Genomic DNA, 25,260 nt, shown 5'->3' on the forward strand with positions numbered 1-25,260 from the left:
CTGCAACATCAGTCGATGAGAAGGTTCTGATGAATTCATCACTGAGTCTAAAAGCCTTTTATTACCACTAATATAGTGTCACCACAGAATACTGTCAATGATCAAATACAGTGAAAACCAAGGGTGAAGGTAAAGATGATGATGATGATGATGATGATGATGATGATGATTTGCCATGTAGCCCTAATGCATATAACATGTACACAGGAACTGAAACTAAACAAGCATGCTGGGTATTTTTGGGTTGTATTTTGGAAAACCTAAAGAGCAATCAATGAGTAAATATATTTACCCTCATTTCCAACTGAAATGTTGGACTTTTAACAGGATCAATAATAGTTTTACATCAGTCTTTAAGTATAAAAAGTTGTCATTTCTCAACTGAGGAGGAGGGGGAGAATGGTCTGTACTTGTTCAGCTCAGAAAAAATTTCCTTTTCCAAGCTTTCTCAATCTGTGGTGGATTGAATCAAGGATGTGGAATGCACAGAGAGGAAACTGTACAGCTATCATATTCACAGTGATTTCATGCATAGGTGCAAGCATTTGACTACTTCACTGTGTCATATTGTGTAAGCTGCTTGGATATATATATATATTTTAAAACATATACTATAAACTACTTTTCATTTTAAGTAAGATCTACAGACTTGCAACTTTTGCTCAAAAGTACGTACTGAGAGGGCCATCTAGTGGTGATAAGAATTACTACATTTCAAAGCTGACTTTATTTTGACTTGCCAAAATTGAGTTTATAGAGTTGTTTTTGTGAGGATTATAACATCCAGTGGACATAAAAATGCTCTACAGGGGCCAGTGCTGTGGTGCAGTGGGTTAAAGCCCTGGCCTTAAGCGCCAGCATCCCATATGGGTGCCGGTTCTACTCCCAGCTGCTCCTCTTCCGACCTAGCTCTCTGCTATGGCCTGGGATAGCAGTAGAAGATGGCCCAAGTGCTTGGGCCCCTGCACCCACATGGGAGACCTGGAAGAAACTCCTGGCTCCTGGCTTCAGACTGGCACAGCTCCGGCCATTGTGACCATCTGGAGAGTGAACCAGTGGATGGAAGACCTCTCTCTCTATCTCTACCTCTCTCTCTAACTTTGTCTTTCAAAAAGTAAAATAAATCTTTAAAAAAATGTTCTATAAAATTGCAAAACTCTAATTCCTTGTAAACTACTATTAGCACTCTAAGGATATGAATAAAAACAAAATTTAAGATTATAATGTACTTAATACACCTTGAATTAGCTCACATTGAACTTTTTAGAATCAACATGCTATATTATTCTTATGCGCAATGAATACAATTAAATATCCAATAACATTCTCCTAGAGTTTATCATCAAGCATTATTTATTTATTTAGTTGAAAGGCAGAGCTCACTTCTAACTATTGGTTCTCTTGCCAAATGCTGACAACAAGTGGGGCTGGTCCAGGCTGAAGCCACCAAAGCCAGGAGCAAATCCAGGAGCCAGGAATTCAATCTGAGTCTCCAATGTATGTAAACTTAGGACTTGAACCAACACCTGCTACCTTCCAGGGTGCACATTAGTAGGAAGCTGGAATCAGGAGCAGAGCCAAAACTCAAATCCAGACATGCCAATATGGGAAACAGGCATCCTAAATACATGCCCCTCTTCAAGCAATTTAGCACTAAATATGCATCAGAAGTCTTTAAAATGTTCATATCTTTTGACTTTGTAGTTCTATTCAGATAAATGCATTAATAGTAATGTTATTTAAAATAGAGGATAAACAGAAGTGCCCAACTACGAACAACAAAAGAAATTAAGATGTCATAATGAAACAGTACAGTCTATATTTTTGCTTTTTATTATGGAAATTTTTTTTTTTTTTTGACAGGCAGAGTGGACAGTGAGAGAGACAGAGAGAAAGGTCTTCCTTTTGCCGTTGGTTCACCCTCCAATGGCCGCCACGGCTGGCGCGCTGCAGCCGGCGCACCGCGCTGATCTGAAGCCAGGAGCCAGGTGCTTCTCCTGGTCTCCCATGGGGTGCAGGGCCCAAGGACTTGGGCCATCCTCCACTGCCTTCCCTAGTCACAGCAGAGAGCTGGCCTGGAAGAGGGGCAACCGGGACAGAATCCGGCACCCCGATTGGGACTAGAACCCGGTGTGCCGGTGCCACTAGGTGGAGGATTAGCCTAGTGAGCCGCGGCGCCAGCTTATTATGGAAAATTTTTAGACAGTAGTATAACAAACTCTCTCATAGCAATCGCCTAATTACTTATCTCTCACACCTAATTCCATATGCTGGTTCACTCCCCAAATGGCCGCAAATGGCTGCAGCTGAGCCAATCTGAAGCCAAGAGCCAGGAGCTTCCTCTGGGTCTCCAACATGGGTACAGGGGCCCAAATACTTGGGCCATACTCCTTACTTTCCCAGGTGCATTACCAGGGAGCTGAATCGGAATTGGAGCAGCCGACACTTGAACGAGGGCCCATATGGGATGCCGGTTCTGCAGGCGGTGGCTTTAACCCACTCTGCTGCAGCACCAGCCCTAAGACATCACCTAATTTTATCTGTAAATATTTATAGATCTACAAAAGAAAAACATATCTTTCAAACATAATGCAATATTCATTTTATCCCTTTATCAATGACTTATCTATGTCAGTACATGGAGATTTAAAAATTCTTTTTACTGGCCGTGTGGCAGACTGAATTTGGTTCCCCAAAGATGTCTAGATCCTAATCCTCCATAGCTGTGAATATCCTAGCAAAAGGAGCTTGATGTGATTAATGGTCTCTTGATTGTAAGAATAGCCTTCAGCCGGCGCCGCGGCTTACTAGGCTAATCCTCCACCTAGCGGCGCCGGCACACCGGGTTCTAGTCCCAGTCGGGGCGCCGGATTCTGTCCCGGTTGCCCCTCTTCCAGGACAGCTCTCTGCTGTGGCCAGGGAGTGCAGTGGAGGATGGCCCAGGTGCTTGGGCCCTGCACCCCATGGGAGACCAGGAGAAGCACCTGGCTCCTGGCTCCTGCCATCGGATCAGCACGGTGCGCCGGCCGCAGCGCACCGGCCGCGGCGGCCATTGGAGGGTGAACAAACGGCAAAGGAAGACCTTTCTCTCTGTCTCTCTCTCTCACTGTCCACTCTGCCTGTCAAAAATAAATAAATAAATAAATAAATAAATAAATAAATAAAAAGAATAGCCTGGATTATCCAAGTGGGCCCATTATAATCACAAGAGCCTTTATATAGAAGGAGGACCAAGTGTTGTGGCTCAGTGGGTTAAGTCACTACTTGGGATGCCTGCATCCCATATCAGAGTGCCTGAGATCGAGTCCCACCTGCACTCTGATCCTGTTTCCTGCTAAAAAAAAAAAAAAAAAAAAAAAAAAAAAAGCATCTAGAAAGTAGTGGATGATGGCTCCATTACTTGAGTTCCTGCCACCCATGTGGGAAGACCCAGATGGAGTTCCCTGCTCCTGCCTTGGCCTGGCCCAGAACCAGCAGTTGAGGCATTTGGGGAGTACACCAGTGTATGGAAGAGTCTCTCTCTCCCTCCCTCCCTCCCTCTGTCATTCTACCTTTCAAATAAATAAATCCTTACAAACAACAATCATCTGTTTCCTTCAGAAGTGAACATGTCTACTCAAGGAAACTTTTCCTTCTCTAGTGCATATAGATCCTGTCCAAAACACAGGCCCTCATTTGACTCACTAACTGGCCAATTATTAAATGAAGATCATACGTAATATTTATATATTTAACATTTATACACAAAGCAACTTGAAAAATGTATGAAAAAAAAGTAAAAATTTATTTTTGTGAAAAAATTTGAACTCCATGCAGTTTTTTCATAATATACATTTCCATGAATTTTTTGAAGTACCCTTAGCATGTATTACAGAGAGAAGCTGCCCAACATATTTTTTTTCTTTATTTATGTAGTCTATTAATTCATTCAATCTTAAAACACCATCAGGTAGGAATGATTATTACCAGCATTTAATAGATGAGGAAACTGAAGCACAGAAGGTCACACTGTCGAAGATCAAAGTGCTAATAGGGATCTGAATCAAGGCTGCTGTTCCACAGTCCATGTTCACAATCTCTGGATGATATTCCACAGCCCAGGTCCTTCCAGCGACTACAGGCCAAATGTTCCCACCGAATGCATGCCCCACAAATGCTACTCCCTGGCCTAAACACTAACTACCATCTCTGTCCACACAGGACACAGAGATGCTACACCAGAACTTGGCACCAAATTACACTAATTTTCAGTTGTCATCAAATAGCTTGTGTTGGTGTGTCTTATCTAAATTATAAAATTGTTGGAGATAAGGATGGTAGTTTATGGTATGTTCCTTATCTTTTCCCTGAAATACTGACACTGCTCAGTGTTTCATTTTCAACTTTTTTTCTTTCTTTACATTCTTTCTTTAGCAGATTTTATCTTTCTTAGTGATGACTATGTGAAGACTTCCAAATCTATCTTTAGTCCATCGCTCTCTCCAGGGACCTGCAAATCCCATGGCATCTCAAAATTCTAAGTGTTCAAGCACTGGTTTGTTCCCTTGTCCAGAGTTCTCTATGACTCCTTCTTTACCACAGAACCTACAAATTCAAATCAATCATTAAGACTTGTCACTTTTACTTCCTAAATCTCTCATTTCCTTTTACCTCTTTGCATCTACACATACAGTTGGCCTTCCTTAAGATTTTGGTAACATGTTTCCTCTGCCACAGTCTGCCCGTATCTCCATCCCTTCTGTCTGTAATTAAGAGAATATTTACTGAATCCCTAAATCAGATTTGATGTAATTTCTTATAATTAAACAAAGCTAGAACACCTGCATATCCTGTTCAGTGGCAGCAACTCAAACTGACAGACTAACTGCCCAAAAATCTGAGGTCAATTCTGTTTCCTGAGTCAAAGGGGAAAATTGTGAACACAATCAATAAGCTTAGATATAGACTTCATTTGGGACACTCAGAATTACTGTTGGGCCTGCCAAGTTAGTAAAGAAAAATCCAGGCTGGAAGCCAGAACTTATCTAGTAACCAGCAACAAGATTATGAAGCCATATCAGGGCCACCCTCAATGACGGTGTATCAAATCAATACCAAACTGAGTTTAAAGCCTTCAAATGAGTGTATTCCAGATCTGAGCTGTCCAAAACAGTAGCAACTATACACGCAGAGTACCAAACATAGAAATGTGGCTAGTCAGAATTGAGGTAGGCTCTGACACACCAGGTTTGAAGGCTCAGTACCAACAAAAAATGCAGTATCGCTAACACCTTTTTTTTTTCTAAGATTTATTTTTATTTATCTGAAAGGCAGAGTTAGACAGGGAGAAGGAAAGATAGAGAGACCTTCCATCCACTGGCTCACTCCCCTAGTGGTCACAATGACCAAGGCTGGCCAGGCCAAAGCCAGGAGCCAGGAGCTTCATCCAGGTCTCCCATGTGAGTACAGGGGCTCAAGGACTTAGACCATCCTCTACTGCTTTCCCAGGCACATTGAGCAGGGAGCTGGGTCAGAAGTGGAGCAGCTGGGACTCTAACCCATGCCAAAAATGGGATGACAGCATCGCAGGCGGTGACTTAACCCATTATACCTCAATGTCACCTCCACTAACAACTTTTTTTGTTGTTGTTGTTGACAGAGTGGACAGTGAGAGAGACAGAGAGAAAGGTCTTCCTTTGCCGTTGGTTCACCCTCCAATGGCTGCCCCGGCCAGCGTGCTTCGGCCAGTGCACCGCGCTGATTCGATGGCAGGAGCCAGGTGCTTCTCCTGGTCTCCCATGGGGTGCAGAGCCCAAGGACTTGGGCCATCCTCCACTGCCTTCCCGGGCCACAGCAGAGAGCTGGCCTGGAAGAGGGGCAACCGGGACAGAATCCGGCGCCCCGACTGGGACTAGAACCTGGTGTGCCGGCGCCGCAAGGCGGAGGATTAGCCTAGTGAGCCGCGGCGCCGGCTCCACTAACAATTTTTAAAATGATCACTTGTTATACCATTTTAAAATAAGACACACATTCTTTTAGAAACTGAATCTGATTAATCATCCCTTTTATGAGGCTGGATGGGCTTTTTCTCTAAAAACTATCAGAGAGGGGCAGGCTCTATGGCATAGCTTTATAGCAGCTGTTTGCAATGCTGGCATCCCAGTTCAAGACCTGGCTGCTCCATTTCTGATCCAGCTCCCTGCCAATGCACCCAGGAAGCAGCAGAAGATGGCCCAAGTGCTTGGATCCCTGCACCCATGTGAGACCTGGAAGAACGTCCTGACTCCTGGCTTCACTTCAGCCTGGCTCAGCCTTGCTGTTGTGGTCATTCGGGTAGTGAACCAGCCAGCAGATGAAAGATTCTCTCTTCCTCTCTCTCTCTGTATAATTCTGACTTTCAAACAAGTAAATAAATCTTTTTTTTTTTAATAATAAAAAAATAAAAACTATCAGACACTTTAGCCTTGTAAGACCTCATAAATTCACACAATGATGCAGGGACCCATGGATTCTACTAAAATCTCATCTTTGCCAGTCACTATGCCTTCACCCCACTCAACTACTAGCTTCTTTTCAATCACATGTATTTATCCCAGGAAGAAACTCAGACTTGAAAAAAGGATGAAGACAAGCCCGGAACTAGCCAGGAGGTGGCTTTTAAATAGGGGCAAGGGGGAAGGGGAGCTCAGCAACACTGCTTCCAATACCGACATCCCATTTTAGAGCTTCCAATCATGCTTCCTGCTAATGTGCCTGAAGAGGCAGCAGATGATACCAAGTACTTGGGACCCTGCCACCCAAGTGCGAGACCAAAATGGAGTTCCTTGCTCCTGGCTTCCACCTGGCCCAGATTTAGCTGTTATAGCCATTTGGGGAGTGAACCAGCAGATGGAAGATAGCCTCTCTCGTCCTCTCCTCTCTCTATGCTCTGCCTTCAAATAAATAAATTTTCATGCATGTGTGCACACACAAAAGAAATCAGAGAAGCATTATTTACTTACTTACTACAAAGTGACGCCAACAAACAGGTGGCTGTTCTAAGTCACTCAGCAAACTGTCAATATGCTGCCCAAGGAGAACACATACATTCTCATCCTTTCCCCTCAATACTTATATCCATCTCCTCCTCTCCAGTGCCTCTAGTCTTACATACTCACTGCTTCATACCTTAAACATCACAGTGCCTCTTAGCTGACCTAACTCTAGCCTCTCCCTCCTTCTGCCAGGCAATCCCCCAAAAGTAGTTTCATTCAATCAAACATTTCTATGTGAGCTTTAGCACAGTGGCTGCCCTCAGGGAATTCATCATCTAGTAAGGGAGACATACATCTCTAGCTTCCCTTGTCCAAGATCCTCACTGGCATCACCATTCTGAAGAATGGTTTATCATTACCCAGTAGAGGTAAAGCTGAACCTACCCTTTCACCCAGGGATGCCACTGCTGGGAAGCAACCCTTATCCTTTTGTATACTCTTAAACACAGAGATAAGGGGAGAAACACGTATGTTTATAGAAACACTTATAAAAGGAAAAAAAACTACCAATAACCCATAAGCAGAAAAATTTTTATTACAAAAGGTTTCAAATATAGAAAAGAAAAAGTATGTATATGCATATATATGTATATGTAATATGTATATACAACTTTTCAAAAAGTTGCTGGAAGGGACCAAAGCTGTGGCATAGCAGGCCAAGCCTCCCTCTGAAGCGCCGGCACCCATATGGGCGCTGGGTTGTGTCCTCTTCAGACCCAGCTCTCTGCTTATGGCCTGGGAAAGCAGTGGAAGATGGCTCAAGTTCTTAGGCCCCTGCACCCACATGGGAGACCCAGAAGAAGCTATTGGCTCCTGGCTTTGGATGGCTCAGTTCCGGCCATTGTGGCCATGTTGGGGGTGAACCTGTGGATGGAAGATCTTTGCTCTGTTTCTCTCTCTTTCTCTCTCTCTCTCTGTAACTCTACTTCTCAAATAAATAAATAAAATATTTTTTAAAAGTTGATGGAAAATGGATTTAAAAGATGTCTATATTGGTGCAAAATGTTTGAAATCCACAGATATGGGGATCTTTAACAGTTCATGGAAAATGCACATTATAAAAAAAACTGGGATGGACATTTGGCACAGCAGTTAAGATGCTTCTTGGAGGAGCTGGCAGTGTGGCATAGAAGGTTAAGCCTCCTCCTGAAATGCCAGCATCTCATATAGGTGCCAGTTCTAGTTCCAGCTGCTCCACTTCCAATCCAGCTCCCTGCTAATACGCCTGGGAAAGCAGCGGAGGATGGCCCAAGTCCTTGGGCACCTGTACCCATGTGGGAGACCTGGAGAAAGCTCCTGGCTCCCAGCTTCTGCCTGGCCCAATCCCACTCTGGCCATTGCAGCCATTTGAGGAGTGAACCAGCAGATGGAAGATCTCTCTCTCTCTCTTTGTATCTCTGCCTTTCAATTAAATAAATCTGAAGAAAAAAAAAAAAAGACGCTGCATGGAATGCCCTCATTCCATATCAGAGTGCCTGGTTCAAGTCCCAGCTACTCTACTTAGGGTCCAACTCCCTACTGATGCACACCTTGGAAGGCAGCAGTAATGGCTCAAGTAAATGGGTTCCTGTCACCCATGTGGGAGACCAGATTGAGTTCCTCATTTTGGCTTTGGCCTGGCTCAGCCCTGGCCATTGTGGTATCTCTCTCTCTCTCTCCCTCCTTCCCCTCACCTCTATTAGATGAAAAGTGAAAATAAATAAAAAGTAAAAAATTACAGACTTCAAAATTTTTCACACCAAAATGAACTTATTAATTATATTAATTATATTTTCTTTTCTTTTTTTTTTTTTTTGGACAGGCAGAGTTAGACAGTGAGAGAGAGAGAGAGAGAGAGAGAGAAAGATCTTCCTTTTCCGTTGGTTCACCCTCCAAATGGCCGCTATGGCCAGGTGCGCTGCGCTGATCCGAAGCCAGGAGCCAGGTGCTTCCTCCCGGTCTCCCATGCGGGTGCAAAGCCCAAGCACTTGGGCCATCCTCCACTGCCTTCCCGGGCCACAGCAGAGAGCTGGACTGGAAGAGGAGCAACCAGGAGAGAACGGGCACCCCAACTAGGACTAGAACCAGGGGTGCTGGAGCCGCAGGAGGAGGATTAGCCTAGTGAGGAGTGGTGCCGGCCTAATTCTATTTTCTACAAGCTTTTTGAAGAGCCCTCATTGTATGTGTGTGCACATGTACACATTCAAGCACACATACACATCTATATGCCCATTTCCAACACTCTAAGTTAAAAGCTGGTCACCTTCATCTTCTTTTCTAAAAGTGTAATTTATAGCACGCACACACGCGTGCACACGCATTGAATCTATTTACTTTATATCTAAGTCAAATTTATTCTAGGAAAATCTCCCTTTCTCCCAACTACTCTACCTGTTGTCCTTCGACGTTATGCTGATTTGTTGAAGAGAATGGCCAGTTCATTTGTATCTCACATTCTGATTTTTTTCTGATTGTTTCCTCAAGATAGCACTTAATTTCTTTGTCTCCCATATTTCTTGAGAACAATAATTTGGCCTTAAAAGTTTGATTAAATTCAGATTAAAATTTCTGGACAAAAAATTTTAATTGCTGCTGTATACTTGATATTGAATCACAACAGGAAGCACAGTGTCTTTTATTTATGTGAAAGGCAGAATTAGAGACAGAGAGAGATCTTCATCTACTGAAGCTGCAATGGCTAGGGCTGGGTCATCCCAAAGCCAAGAGCCAAGAGCTTCATCCTGGTCTCTCACGAGTGGCACGGGTCCAAGCAGTTGGGCCATCTGCTGCTGCTTTCCCAGCAAGGAGCCGGATAAGAAGTGAAACAGCCAGGACTAGAAACCAGCGCAGACAGTGGCTTAACCCACCATGCCACAACTCTGGCCCCATCTTTTTATCTATTTTTAATGATACTAAAGATTAATAACTTAGTTAGTGATAGCTTAATCCTTCCACTGTTATATTGTTTTACCTTAAAACTAGTATTCTATGGAGTCATGTTTTGGTACCATGTGAATATCCAATTCCCAATTAATCTTTTCTGTCTACATTTTAGCATCCATTAATGATAATGGGCCAAGTAAATTATTTCATAATAGGTTATATAATAAATTAGGACTTTCTAATTTAATAATTATTTACCTGCCATTTTTTTTTAAGATTTATTTATTTATTTGAGAGGCAGAGTTACAGACAGAGAGAGGGAGAGACAGAGAGATCTTCCATCCACTGGTTCACTTCCCAAACAGCTGCAAAAGATGGAGCTGGGCCAACCTGAAGCCAGGAGCTTTTTCTGGGTCTCTCATGTGGTGCAGGGGTCCAAGCGCTTGGGCCATCTTTCACTGCTTTCCTAGGCCATTAGCTGGGAGCTGGATCAGAAGTAAAGCACCCAGGACTCAAACCAATGGCCATATGGGATGACAGTGCCACAGGCGAAGGCTCAACCTACTATACCACAACACTAGCCTCTGGCCATTTCTTATTAACTATAATACAGTTACTACTGAAAAAAGTTAAAATATATAGTTTTTTAATTATCAATTTTCAGAAGGTAAATGTATAATAGCCACCTCTACTTGTTCAATTTTATTTGCTATACAGCCATATTCATTATCTCAAAATTTATTCTCACTTTTTATGTTTATTGGCTTTTATGACTTTGAAACCTTTTTTGCTTCTAGCACAAGATGTTCCAGCTTCCTTCCCCAGACCTAAAACCAGCTATTTCTTCAAGGAGTCCTGGATTCTTTTAAATAGAAATATTTAAATGTTAAAATTGAGATTTTAGAAGTACTCATATCTACCCAAGTGACATTGCTTCTAGGTCCTTTCAACAGACTCAGCTAAGAAATAAATATTTTTATTTGGATGGAATTAAGAAATATACATTTTAGAGTAGGCATTGTGGTTTCTGTTGCTTAAAAGTAAGAATTCTGAGAGACCCTGGGGATCCAGGGAAATGGAGAGCAAGTGTAATAATGCCCAGAGGCTAGAATAACAAATAACACAATCACAGAGATTAAGAATGAGCTGATCATGTAGGGTGGAGGCGCTAGTAAAGACTGAATTCTATTTCATTTACTAGAAAGTTGTCAGAATGTTTTAAACAGGAAAGTGTTGTGATGTAATATATATATATACACACACACAAATATATATGCACACATATATATGTATGCATATATTAAAGACTACTCTTTTCATTATGTGGTTAATACACAGGAGGAGTTACAAAATCATTCTAGGCAAGAGCTGATGATAATTTAGCATAGGATGATACCTATATGATTATTTAGATGTTTTACCTTTAATTATTATACCCCTATATTTAAATCTAATTTTTTTTTTTTTGACAGGCAGAGTGGACAGTGAGAGAGACAGAGAGAAAGGTCTTCCTTTGCCATTGGTTCACCCTCCAATGGCCACTGCGGCCGGCGCACCGCGCTGATCCGAAGCCAGGAGCCAGGTGCTTCTCCTGGTCTCCCATGGGGTGCAGGGCCCAAGCACTTGGGCCATCCTCCACTGCACTCCTGGGCCACAGCAGAGAGCTGGACTGGAAGAAGGGCAACCGGGACAGAATCCGGCACCCCGATTGGGACTAGAACCCGGTGTGCCGGTGCCACAGGCGGAGGATTAGCCTATTGAGCTGCGGTGCCGGCCTAAATCTAATATATTTTATGCCTTGCATTTGTCCCCTGTAAAGTTTCTTTTCTTTCCTATCTTGCCTTCTTTTAGATTGATTCTTTTATAATCAAACTGTTTATTACCTCTACTGATTAAGACTTTATGATGTCTATGAAAACCCTTTCCTACTATCTGTTCTTCCTGATTCTTCCCCATGGTTCACTATCTCCTTGTATGTCTGGTTATCTTTGACAATGTGCTGGTCATTATCCTTGAAGTTATCTTTCAGAAGGCTAAGATCAAGGAGCATTCTTCCAAACATTTGCATTCCCTTCTGCCAAGTACCTGACGGTCACTACCAATTAAGAACCAACCTAAGGGGCCAGCACCATGGCATAGTGGGCTAAGCTTCTGCCTGAGGTGCCAGCATCCCATATGGGTGCAGGTTCCAGCTGCTTCTTTTCCAATCCAGCTCTCTGCTGGAAAGCAGTGGAAGATGGCCCAAGTGCTTGATCTGCTGCACCTGCATAGGAGACCTGAGAAAATTCCTGGCTCCTGGCTCCTGGCTTTGGACTGGCTCAGCTCCAGTCCAGCCACTGTGGCCATTTAGGGAGTGGACCAGCGGATAGGAGACCTTTCTCTTTGTCTCTCCCTCTCTCTGTACAGTAACTCTACTTCTCAAATAAATAAATAAAATCTATTAAAAAAATTAAGTCATGACTTAAGGTTCCCTTTCCCATCTAACTTAGCCATGGCTTTATGGAGATTTGTTTCCTTTCCCTTTTTTCTCCTGCTCTGTTCACTGTCAACACATTTTGCCTTGAAGGCCTTGCTGTTTGGCTGGGAAGTAGGTAATGAAGAGGAAGGAATTAGTTCTGGCATATTTTTATAACTCAGAAGTAGACATGAAGTCCACGACTGATTAGGGAAGGATCTCTTGTAAGATTTTCTATGTCTGCATGTTGGATGGGCTCTGCATCTTAATTTCTGCCTACCCTTCCTCATGAAGCTGATAAACAGAAACCTAATTTTCTCAAATTCTGCAAACATACTCATCAAGGTAAAAGTGGTCTCAGTTTTCTAGGTATTCTACAAACATCTCTTGCTTCAGGCTTTCTATCAGAATTTGGCTTACCATATTACCCTATATTCCCAGTTGTTCAAAGCTCTTAAGGTAGTGTTTTATATATCTTAGCAATAATCTAAATAATCTAGGTGGCCATTATCTACATATACATATAAGATGTATTTGAAAGTAGAGGGGCTGGCACTATGGTATAGCGGGTAAAGCCATTGCCTGCAGTGTTGGCATCCCATAGGGGCGCCAGTTCAAGTCCTGGCTGCTCCACTTCTGATCCAGCTCCCTGCTACGGCCTGGGAAAGCAGTAGAAGATGGCCCAAGCAGTAGAAGATGGCCCCTGCACCCATGTGGGAGACCCCGAGGAAGCTCCTGGCTCCTGGCTTCGGATCAGCACAGCTCTGACTATTGCAGCCAATTGGGAAGTGAACCAGTGGATTGAAGATCGATCGATCGACTGATCTCTCTCTCTCTCCGCCTCTCCTTCTCTCTCTGTATAACTCTGAATTTCAAATAAATAAAAAAATATTTTAAAAAAAAGTAGAGCTAACAGACCTTCCTGATATATTAGATGTCTGTGTACAGGAAAGAGAGGAGTCAAAGATGACACCTCCATTTTGGGTTTGAATAACCTAGTGAAAAATGGCATTATTTGCTGAGATAAAAATGGCAGAAGGTAGGTCAGGTGTTAAAAGAGTTTGGTCATAGACTTTTTAAGTTTGAAATGCATTAGTTAGGTTATAATTTTCTTGTAGATAAAGAAAGATAAGACTTGCTTTATAGTGTCTTTTGTATCCAGAATTACTTTAGAACATAATAGTTACATAGTTGGTATTCAACTAAGCAAGAGTTTCTCTACCTATACATTATTGACTTCAGGTCCAACAACTCTTCATTGTTAGGAATTGTCATATGCATCATAGGATATTTAGCAGCATCCCAGGAACCTACTCATTAGATAACAGTGGCATACTGCCCCACTCTCATTTTATAACATCAACAAAAAGTCTCTAGGTAACTACCAAATTGGCCCTGGGGGCAAAAACACCCCTAACTCAAAACCACTGAACCAAATGCCTCCTGAACTAAAATGAATTTCTACACAATTACCACCCTTTCATTCAACTGGACATACCAAAAATATATGAGGTGGTCGGCGCCACAGCCCACTAGGCTAATCCTCTGCCTGCGGCACTGGCACCCTGGGTTCTAGTCCCGGTTGGGGGCGCCAGATTCTGTCCCGGTTGCTCCTCTTCCAGTCTAGCTCTCTGCTGTGGCCCGGGAAGGCAGTGGAGGATGGCCCAAGTGCTTGGGCCCTGCACCCGCGTGGGAGACCAGGAGGAGGCACCTGGTTCCTGGCTTCGGATTGGCACAGCGCGCCGGCCATAGCGGTCATTTGGGGGGTGAACCAAAGGAAGGAAGACCTTTCTCTCTGTCTCTCTCTCACTGTCTAACTCTGCCTGTCCAAAAAAAAAAAAAAAAAATATATATATATATATATATATATGGTAAAGAAATTCATCTAGGGGCCAGCGCCATGGCTCACTAGGCTAATCCTCTGCCTGCAGCGCCAGCACCCCGGTTTCTAGTCCCAGCTGGGGCGCTGGATTCTGTCCCAGCTGCTCCTCTTCCAGTCCAGCTCTCTGCTGTGGCCTGGGAGTACAGTGGAGGATGGCCCAAGTGCTTGGGCCCTGCACCCGCATGGGAGACCAGGAGGAAGCACCTGGTTCCTGGCTTTGGATCAGCACAACACCAGCCCGTGGCGGCCATTTGGGGGGTGAACCAACGGAAGGAAGACCTTTCTCTCTGTCTCTCTGTCAAATAAAAAAAAAAAAAATTCAACTAAACTGCAACTCTGATTCAGTATTTCTCACAGTGTTTCCCCAAGCTCCAGGGGACCTCAGCAGTGAAAAAGGCAGTGGAGTAAAGAGGAAAGCACAGATGGAGGTGACAACTCCTCTAAGATGCTATATCTAACATTATTAGTAATTTTAAAAGCATTTAAAAAGTAAACTAGAACCAGTTTCAGACATAAAATGGTTAAAAATTTTAAATCTCAAGCAAGAATTACTTAAGTCTTTTTCATTACTATTCCACACCCAAATCCTCATTAACATAAACCCAAAAAAGAACTGCCAAATTTATTTGCAAGTCCTGGCACGTATGTGCTCGTGCTCCTCTTTCATTTATTTATTTTACTCTAGCCAAACAAAAGGCAGGTAAAAGTAGTATAGATAAATCGGGCCTCAAAAATCAGATCCTGACATAAATTCATTTTAAAAAAAAATAATTACAAATTATATTGTTTTACTACAGCGAATCTTTAGCTTCATTAAGTTAAGACTGGTTGTCTTATATAGTTGCTTGCAAATGTACTACAAAAAAAATATTTCAGTTATAAATATTTCAGCATAATCACACCTACCCCAAATTAAAGATCACTTCCTTATTCAAAACTATTTTTGTTTCTTTGAATTTCATATGCCAAAAGATGTCATTAAGTTGGAACTATGCTAATAAAGTTCCCATTTCCCTCTTTTATCTACTTTCTACCTGTACATACCAGTGTCTATTATGACTGTAAAATTATGACATCATTACTGTTCTCCATAAAACCCAAAACATAATGTCTGCTATCCTAAGAATAAAAAACATTTATTAATGACTATTTAATATTCATGCTTCAGAAAAGCTAAGATACAGTTAACATAAAGCACATAAATTATACCATATACATAAATTATACCAACATACACTAAACTAAAAAAATAATAAGGATTTGTCAAGGTGTCCAAAACTTCCCCGGCACTTGCCAAAACCTAATCTTCCTGCTGCCTTCTCTGATAATGCTACCACAGTCTACCTCCGAATTTAGAAATCTGGAAGATGGGGCTGGCATTGTTGTGCAGCAGGTTAAGCCACTGCCTGTAGTACTGGCATCCCCTAGGAGTCCTGCTGCTCCACTTCCAATCTAGCTCCCTGCTAATACACTTGGGAAAAGTGGCAGAAGGTGGCCCAAAGTATGTGGGCTCCTGCCACCCACGGGGGAGACCCAGTTGGAGTTCCAGGCTCCTGATTTAGGCCCAATCACAGCTATTGCAGCCATCTGGGGAACAGCTGATGGAAGCACACTGAAGATCTCTCTGTCTCTCTCTTCCTCCCTTTCCAACTCTGCCTTTCAAGTAAATGTATAAATATTCTTAAAAAAAGAAAGCAATCTGGGAGCTACCCTCAACTTTTCCCTCTCCCTCATCTTTTACATATAGTTGGTGCTATGGTCTGAGTGCTTTTGTCCTCCCAAAATTCTTATGCTGAAATCCTAATCTCAAGGTGATGGTATTAGGAGGTAGGGCCTCTGGGAGGTGATTGGGTCATGAGGATGTTGCTTTCATGAATGGAATTCGTGCCCTTATAAAAGTCCCAGTGAATGTTTCTTGTCCCTTCTATCATGTGAGGACACAATAAGAAATACCCACCTATAAACAAGCAAATGGGCCCTTAATAGACACAGGACCTATCATCACTTTGGTCCATAAGAGATAATTATCTGTTTATAAACCACCCAGTTTATGGTATTTTGCAGTAGCACCCAAACTGGACTAAGACAGTTGATTGTCAAACATTGTAAAGTCTACCTCACATCTCTCTCTCGTCATTTCCTTTTTCAATATGCAATACTTTCCTGTACCTCCAAACAAAATTATTTACATATGTTGAAAAGTCTCAGTGGAAGCACTTATACTACTCACTTTTCACTTCCTGGTTCCTGTACCCACACCCACACCCACACCCCAACCACAACAAATAATTACTATACTAGTTTCATGGGCAATCTCTAAGCATTTCTAAAATTGCCAAAAGATAGCATTCTTTCATAACACTGTTCTGCACTTGCTTTTCTTAGCACACTTTTTCCAATTAGTTCATAGTTTCCTTATTTAACTAATACAGCTGCATAGTATGCTATTCTGCAGAGATATGCTGTAATTCAGTCTCCTCTAAATGGATGGTGGTGCTAATTATAAACACTACAATTAATAACTCTGTAGATGTATCATTTATCTATAAGTTAAAATCCCTCAAGTAGGATTACTGGGACAAAGGTAAGTACAATTATAATTCTGACACATACTGCCAAATTTACCTCATCTCATCAGTCTTTTTTTCTCATCATTGTCTTTGCCTCTGCAAAGGACTGGCTTCCCTCTCTCCTTCCCCAACCACTGCCCAACCTCTTGTCAAACTGACATTATTATTTTAATGAACTTTCAAATATGCTCTAATTTTAAAATTTTGAAGCTTAAGGAAAAGCTGATTTCCTCTGAGCATCCATATCTCTACTCACAAAACACAATCCCTCTATCTACCACCCAACACTTAAGTATCATTCCCAGTTTAGTATTTCTCCTGACAGACCATATTATTTGCACCTGCATGCATATTTATATATTTAATCTCCAAAATACAGTATCACTCTATTTTTTCCTTGTTTACATATGTGCTAGCTACTGCACTGCTCTACAATTTATCATTCAATAGTATACATAGTTTATTCATTTTTAAAAACTGCTTTTTGGGCCAGCATTGTGACACAGAGGATTAAGCTACCACATGTAATGCCAACTTCCCATTATCAGAGTGCTGAGTACACATGAAGACCCAGATGGAGTTCCTGGCTTCAGCGCTGCCACTGGGGCCATTTGGAGAATGAACCAGCAGATGGAAGATCTTTCTGCCTCTCTCTCTCTCTGTCACACTGCCTTTCTAGTAAATAAATAAATCTTAATAAATAAATACTGCTATATGTTATACAGAATAAATACATTAATTCGGTCATTTACCTGTTTATAATGTTTATTTTTTCCATTTTTTCAATATTTTTAAAATTGTTATTTGTTTTGTTTGAAAGGCAAAGGGGCTGACAGAGATCTCCCATCTACCGGTTCACTTTCCAAATACCTGTAAAAGCCAGGGCTGGGCCAATCAAAAGCCAGAAGTCCGGAACTCAATGAACTTAATGCAGGTCTCCCAGGTAGGTGGGAGGGATTCAGCTTCCTGAGCCATCATCTGCTGTCTTCCAGAGTAAACAGTAGGAAGCTGGAATTGGGAGCAGGGTAGGGTTCAAACCCAGAGACATCCTAACCACTGCACCCAAACACCTACCCCGCTTTTACCCATTTTAAACAATGTCATGATGAATATACTTTTACATGTCTCCTAGCACAAATATATGTGTATATGTGCAAGTGGTCTAGTGCAGAAAATGGACAGACTTATCAATAAACACTTTAAATTAACAGACAGGGACTGGCACTGTGGTATAGCAGGTAAAGCCGCCACCTGCAGGGCCAGCATCCCATATGGGCACCTGTTTGAGTCTAGCTGCTCTACTTCAGATCCAGCTCTCTGCTATGGCCTGGGAAAGCAGTACAAGATGGCCCAAGTTTTTGGGCTCCTGCACTGGCATGAGTGACCTGAAAGAAGTTCCCGGCTCATGGCTTCAGACTAGCACAGCTCCAGCCATTGTGGCCATTTGGAGAATGAATCAGTAAATGGATGACATCTCTCTCTCTCTCTCTCTCTCTCTCTCTCTCTCTGCCTCTCTGTAACTCTATCTTCCAAATAAATAAATAAATATTTTTTTAAAAAATTACCAATTGCTCACACAATTATACTTCCTCACAATATAGCCAATCATTTTTTTTTAAGATTTTTAAAATTTATTTGAAAGGCAGAGTTACAGAGAGAGAGAGAGAGAGACAGAGAGAATCTTCCAACTATTGGTTCACTCCCCAAATGGCCACAACAGCCGAGACTGACAAAGCCAGCAGCTTCTTCTGGGTCTCCCACACGAGTGCGGGGGCTCAGATACTCTGGCCATCCTCCATTGCTTTCCCAGGCCATTAGGGAGCTGGATCAGAAGTGCTGCAGCCAGAACTCGACCCAGGGCCCATACAGGATGTGGGCATCTCAGGCAGAGGCCTAACCTGATATGACACAATGCCATGGACAATATAGCCAATCTTAGTATTACCAAGCTTTTAAATTGTTTGCCTAGGTCCTGCAAGCATGGCATCATTGAAGGTGAAGCAGGACATGCCCCGGCCGGAGGGGGCTGTAGCCTCATCGACTGCAAGCGGGACCTGTCGCGTCAGAGATTGTGGGGCTACAGCATGTTCGCCATAGGCATCTGGACCTTCTCTTCACGTACTGGGGCATGACGAAGTGGAACCGTGAACGCAAGTGCCTGCATATCAAGGACCTGGAGGGCCACGTCGCGGTGATGCTGCTGTTGCAGGCAGAGGAGGACCACTGGGTACTGCAGACACTGTGGGAGAACCGTGAGGAGGAAGCCATCACTCTGAAGGATGCGCCCGACTGGCAGGAGGGAGAGTCCATGTTCCACACCACGCGCTGGGTGTTGCCCATGCTGGGGGAGATGTTCGGGCTGCGCACCACCAAAAAGAGGCTCAACACCAAGTAGGGCTCCATGTGGTACACGTAGCGGTGCCACCACACCTCCTGCCAGGAATAAAAGCACTGCAGACGGCCAAAAAAAGAAAGTCTTTGCCTATATGATGTGTAGAAAATAGATTGTGGGGCTGGCGCTGTGGTGTAGCAGGTAGAGCCACTGCTTGCAGTGCTGGCATCCCATATGGGTGCCAGTTCAAGTCCCGGGTGCTCCTCCTCCAATCCAGCTCTCTGCCGTGGCCTGGGAAAGCAGCAGATGGCCCAAGTCCTTGGGCCCCTGCATCCGTGTGGGAGACCTGGAAGAAGCTCCTGGCTCCTGGCTTTGTATCGACACAGCTCCAGCCATTGTGGCCATTCGGAGAGTGAACCCGTGGATATAAAGAAAACCTCTCTCTCTCTCTCTCTCTCTCTCTCTCTCTCTCTCTCTGCCTCTAACTCTGCTTTTCAAATAAATCTTTTTTAAAAAATAAAAGGAAAATGTATATTGTATAACTTTATCAAATGTTTGCTGACCACTTATGTTTTCTCTTCTGAAACTTCCTATTCCTATTGTGCACTTTATTTTTTCCTTTTTCTGTTTCCTTGTCAGAGTGCATATTTTTGGTTTATTATATACATTATAAATATTCCTCAGTGTATCTTAAGTTTGCATACCCTAAACATTGTGATAAACACATTGCAGTTTGGCCAAATTTATAAAGTTTTATCTAAAATGTAGATATAACCACACATTTCAATCAGCTATAGAATACAGTAAAAATGAATCATATATATTTATTTTGAAGTGAAAAATACTTCAATGTGAAATCTCCTATTTCCTCAGGTCTTAGTTCTCAAAATACTCATTACAGAATCAACCTCTTCAGGCCAGAGTTGTGGCACATCCCAAATGGGTACCAGTTTAAGGTCCGGCTGCTCCACTTCCAATCCAGCTCCCTGCTAATGTGCCTGGGAAAGCAGTAGTAGATGGCTCAAAGCCCCTGCACCCACGTGGGAGACACAGATGAAGCTCCTGGCTCCCGGCTCCCGGCTCTGGCCTGGCCCAGTCCCGCCTCAGTTGTTGTGGCCAATTGGGAGTGAACCAGTGAACGGAAGATCTCTCTCTCTCTGTCTCCCCTCCTCTGTCTACAGAATGCCAGCTCTGCAGGTGGAGGAGCAACCTATTCTAAGCCCCAGTGCTAGCCCCATTAAAAAAAAAAAAAATGCACTTCTCGTTCAATGGATGAAAATTTAATGCTTAAAAAAATTTTTTAGGATTTATTTATTATTTTAGAAGCAGAGTTACAGATAGAAGACCTCTCTGTCTCTCCCTCTCTCTCTATCTGCTGGTTCATTCCCCAAGTGGCCACAACAGCCACAGCTGGGCCAATATGAAGCCATGAGCTTCTTCTGGGTTTCTCACGTGGGTAGAGAGGCCCAAGCCCTTGGGCCATCTACTACTGCCTTCCCAGGCCATAACAGAGAGCTGGATCAGAAGAGAAGCAGTTGAGACACGAACTGGCAGCATTCACGACACAGGCGGAGGCTTAAAATGCTATGCCACAGCACTATCCCCTAATTTCTTTTTTTAGCTTTTCGATCCACCATCTGTGGTGGGCCTGCCAGCAGGATGCATATTTTCATAAAAGCCCTTACGAGGCAGACCATCACACTAGAGGTTTAACCCGGGGATATAAAAGAAAACATAAAGGCCAAAATCCACGACAAGGAAGGAATTTCTCTTGATCAGCAAAGACTGACCTTTGCAGGCATGCAACTGGAAGATGGAAGGACTTTATCTGACTACAACTTTTTTTTTTTCTTTTTTTGACAGGCAGAGTGGACAGTGAGAGAGAGACAGAGAGAAAGGTCTTGCTTTGCCGTTGGTTCACCCTCCAATGGCTGCCGCGGCCGGCGTACCGCGCTGATCCGAAGGCAGGAGCCAGGTGCTTCTCCTAGTCTCCCCTGGGGTGCAGGGCCCAAGCACTTGGGCCATCCTCCACTGCACTCCCTGGCCACAGCAGAGAGCTGGCCTGGAAGAGGGGCAACCGGAACAGAATCCGGCGCCCCGACTGGGACTAGAACCTGGTGTGCCGGCGCCGCAGGCAGAGGATTAGCCTAGTGAGCCGTGGCACCAGCTCTGACTACAACTTTTAAAAGGCGAATCCTGCCTGCGGCGCTGGCACACTGGGTTCTAGTCCCGGTCGCTCCTCTTCCTATTCCTATTCCTATTTTTAAAAAATATATAAAATTTTTTAGTATAATATAGCCCATAAATGTAGGCCAAGTTCTTCTAGGACACAACTGAGGACAATGATATATTTCATCATTAGAGTAAAAAATGGCTGGATAGCAGAGCCGATGCTGTGGTGTAGCGGGTAAAGCCGCCACCTGCAATGCTGGCATCCCATATGGGCGCCAATTCCAGTCCTGGTTGCTCTACTTCCAATTCAGCTCTCTGCTATGGCCTGGAAAGCAGAAGATGGCCTAAGTCCTTGGGCCCCTGCACCTGTGTGGGAGACCCGGAAGCTCCTGGTTCCTGGCTTCAGATCGGCTTATCACCGGCTATTGCAGCCATCTGGGGAGTGAACCAGCAGATGGAAGACCTCTCTTTCTGCCTCTGCTTCTCTCTAGGTCTGCCTTTCAAATAAATAAGTAAATATTCTTAAAAAAAAAAAAAAAATGGTTGTATAGGACTCGTTGAGATGGTATCTCTACTTCCCAGTTGGTAACTTCCTAAAATAATTCTTATTATAAATTATTTTCCATTAGTATGCATAATCATTAAATACATGATAACTCCAATGCTTCTCATACTTTATTTTATTTTTAAAGATTTATTTGAAAGTCAGAGCTACACAGAGAGAGAAGGAGAGGCGGGGTGGGGGTCGTCCATCTGCTGGTTCACTCCCCAATTGGCCACAACAGCTGGAGCTGCACCATTCCAAAGCCAGGAGCTTCCTCTGAGAATCCCATGTGGGTGCAGGGGCCCAGGGACTTGGGCCATCTTCCACTGCTTTCCCAGGCCATAGCAGAGAGCTGGAAGGGAAATAGAGTAGCCCGGACTGGAACCGGCGCCCATATGGGATGCCGGCACCGTAGGTGGCAGCTTTACCCGCTACATCACAGTGCCAGCCCCACATCGCATACTTTAAAAGATCTGACCTGTGACTCACTGTAGCCTCAACTCATCATTTCCCCTTTGGCTTTATACTCTAATAATACAGTGTTATCTATCATTACCTTTATGTGCTGTCTTGTCTCATGATACTACTCCTTTATAAGTCATTCTGCCTGAAAAGTCTTCCCCTTACTCCAATTTATCTGAACAAGTTCCCCCCAAAACAGTTCAGACATTACCTCTTCCAACAAACTCCCCATGACCTCAGCAGAAGAATCAAACACCTCACTATTCCCTAATTGTGTTCTGAACATAGTTCCTTTATTATATGGTTTCTATCATATTATCAATGACTTGTTCACAAGCTCTCCTCCCCCATAAGCCTTGGGAAGTCTGGCAGGGTTTACTTCATTTTCACATGTGTGTTAGTATGTAACAGTTTCTAGCATACCACTCAAAAGAAGTTTACTAAATTAGATAAGCAGAGTCAACTCAGGATAATCACAAACACTATAAACCTACACACAAAAAAACTGAAGTCATAATTTTTAACCAAAAGTATTCTACAACTTGAAAGAATGTGTGTCTTCTCACAAAAGCAGTCTATAGATTTTTTTGGTTTTTTAAAGTGGACATATATCATAGATAAGTGCTTTCCAATCTATGGGTCATTACCCATTAGCCAACTATGAAACTATATTAGTGGGATAAGCCAACATTTATAAATATATCAGCATATGTAAGTTTAGTATCATACACATACATGCTCTCTTATGTAGCTGCATGCATGCATATAACATGTGTATATATAATTACCAAGTAAAATACATTCCTGTCAGTCACAATAAAAAAAAAAAAAAAAAAAAAACTTACTTCCATAGTTGCTATATGGGTTGAGAGGTTTAAATTAACAAAATTAGGTCATCAAGAACACTTCTTCAACGAAAGGCTTAACATTTGAAGTATAAGCTACCTTCCACTATCTCAGCTCATCTATAAACCCCCTTTAGTCACTATTTAGCCACAGAAGTCAGTAACTCCTTAGACAAGCCAAACATGTTCCCACCTTAAGATCCTACACGTCATGTCCCCCGTCTAGAAAGCTCTTCTCTTAGAGAAATGTATGCCCCGCTCCCTCACTCCAGGACACCCAAACTACCAGCCACTTCCCACCACTCTACCTAGCTAGCTAATTTTATTCCTTTTCACTGTACTCATACCTCCTAACACCCTAAGTTTCTTTACTGTGTCCCTTCTTCCAAACATAAGCTCAAGAAAACAGGGACTTTGTCTTGTTTTGTTCATTAATATAATGCCAGAGATTACAACAGTGCCTGGCACAGGGCAAACATTCCTGAATATGCTTTGATAGGCAAGGAAAAGGAAAAATACATAGAGTTGTGCCTGAGCACGGAATATTACTGTGGAAATACCAGTTTTTTAATGTTAGGGAGTTAGAAATAAGATTGAAAAAGCAAAATGCAATTTGAAACGGTCTAAAAGGCAGGAAAACTTGGACTTTATTCTGCAGAAAACTGGAAGACATTCAAATTTTTGGGCAAACGGTGATACATTCAAACATTTATTGAGCAAGTTCAATTCACTTTACTTGGCATAACACAGAGTGCAAAGGGCAATTACACAGTTTCTCTCCTCAGGCTTATAGTTAGGAAGCAAGAGGTTTTTAAAAGATTTCAGGAAAATTATTCTGGCAGCCACATGTAGGGTGGATTCAAGGAAGGACAATCTAAAGCTAGAAAGGGCAAATAATAAACAATGCAAAATCCCAAGACAAAGGGAGACCCAGTAAAGAGTAATATACAGAATTGTGCTGATTGTTCGATACAGGAAATAAAGAGAAAGCATGCAACAGATACAACTTCAAGATTTAAGTATGCAGGTGATGAAACAAACAGAAAACCTGGGATCAGGTGGGAGGTTGGCCAACAACAAATCTAGAAGTGAGAGAAATTTCTTGAGCTTTCCAATAGAAACATTCAGTAAACCACTGGAGCTACAGACCTGGAGAATACATGCTTTGGAGTCGCCAGCATATAAAATGTCCACTTGGAGAAGACAGAGATCAGAGGGCCAAGTACTAACAGAAATTACAGTTAACAGGATCATGAAACCAGAAGGAAAACAGAAGAGTCACAGGAAGGAAGGGAAAATCAGAACAGCATACTAACATGAAGCATGACGACAGGGAGACTGTTGAAAATCTCAATAAAAAAAAAAAAAAAGGCCAGCGCCGTGGCTCAATAGGCTAATCCTCCGCCTTGCGGCACCGGCACACCGGGTTCTAGCCCCAGTCGGGGCGCCGGATTCTGTCCCGGTTGCCCCTCTTCCAGGCCAGCTCTCTGCTGTGGCCTGGGAGTGCAGTGGAGGATGGCCCAAGTGCTTGGGCCCTGCACCCACATGGGAGACCAGGAGAAGCACCTGGCTCCTGCCTTCAGATCAGTGTGTCGCGCCGGCCGCGGCGGCCATTGGAAGGTGAACCAACAGCAAAAGGAAGACCTTTCTCTCTGTCTCTCTCTCTCACTGTCCACTCTGTCAAAAAAAAAAAAAGAAAAAGAAAAAGAAAAGAAAGAAAAAAGAAAATCTCAATGGAAATCAATGGTAATAAGGGCAAGCTTTGTGGCATATCGGGTAAAGCCACCACCTGCAAAGCCAGCATCCCATATGGGCGCAAGTTTGACTCCTAATGGCCTGGATAATCAGCAGAGGATGGTCCAAGTTTCTGGGCCCCCGTTACCCACATGGAAGACTCGGACGAGGCTCCTGGCCCCTGGCTTCAAGCCTGGCCCAGCTTGTAGTAACCAGTAAATGGAAGATAGATATCTCTGTGTCTTCTCTCCTCTGTAACTCACTCAGACTTAAAAAATAAAATAAAAAATATTTATTTTGATTGACAGGCAGAGTGGACAGTGAGAGCGAGAGACAGAGAGAAAGGTCTTCCTTTTGCCGTTGGTTCACCCTCCAATGGCCGCTGCGGC

General features: G+C 43.1%; 2 protein-coding genes across 29 annotated transcripts in view; one reads left to right on the forward strand and one right to left on the reverse strand.

Annotated features, from left to right (window-relative positions):
• The window catches only part of GABPB1 (GA binding protein transcription factor subunit beta 1), an 81,690-nt gene that overhangs the window by 44,521 nt on the left and 11,909 nt on the right, over window positions 1–25,260 (reverse strand). Inside the window, exon 1 of one of the 28 annotated variants that reach the window (XM_051822013.2) lies at window positions 15,119–15,184. The exons of 25 other annotated variants lie outside the window; for them this stretch is intronic. Coding sequence is in view for 2 of the 3 variants with exons in the window: in XM_070054181.1 (XP_069910282.1) it covers window positions 3,967–3,972 (6 nt within the window). In the remaining variant the exon portion in view is untranslated. Of the gene's footprint in view, window positions 1–3,966; window positions 5,346–15,118; window positions 15,185–25,260 lie in introns of those variants that run through there. 2 more of the 28 variants (XM_070054181.1, XM_008269020.4) reach the window with 2 other exon arrangements.
• NDUFA13 (NADH:ubiquinone oxidoreductase subunit A13) lies at window positions 18,763–19,280 on the forward strand. Its single transcript, XM_070054195.1, is given in 3 exon segments — window positions 18,763–18,801; window positions 18,804–18,882; window positions 18,885–19,280. Coding segments are annotated over 3 exon segments (411 nt in total). The 3' UTR covers window positions 19,178–19,280.

Source organism: Oryctolagus cuniculus, chromosome 12 (assembly GCF_964237555.1).
Source record: "Oryctolagus cuniculus chromosome 12, mOryCun1.1, whole genome shotgun sequence".
Taxonomy (NCBI): Eukaryota; Metazoa; Chordata; class Mammalia; order Lagomorpha; family Leporidae; genus Oryctolagus; species Oryctolagus cuniculus.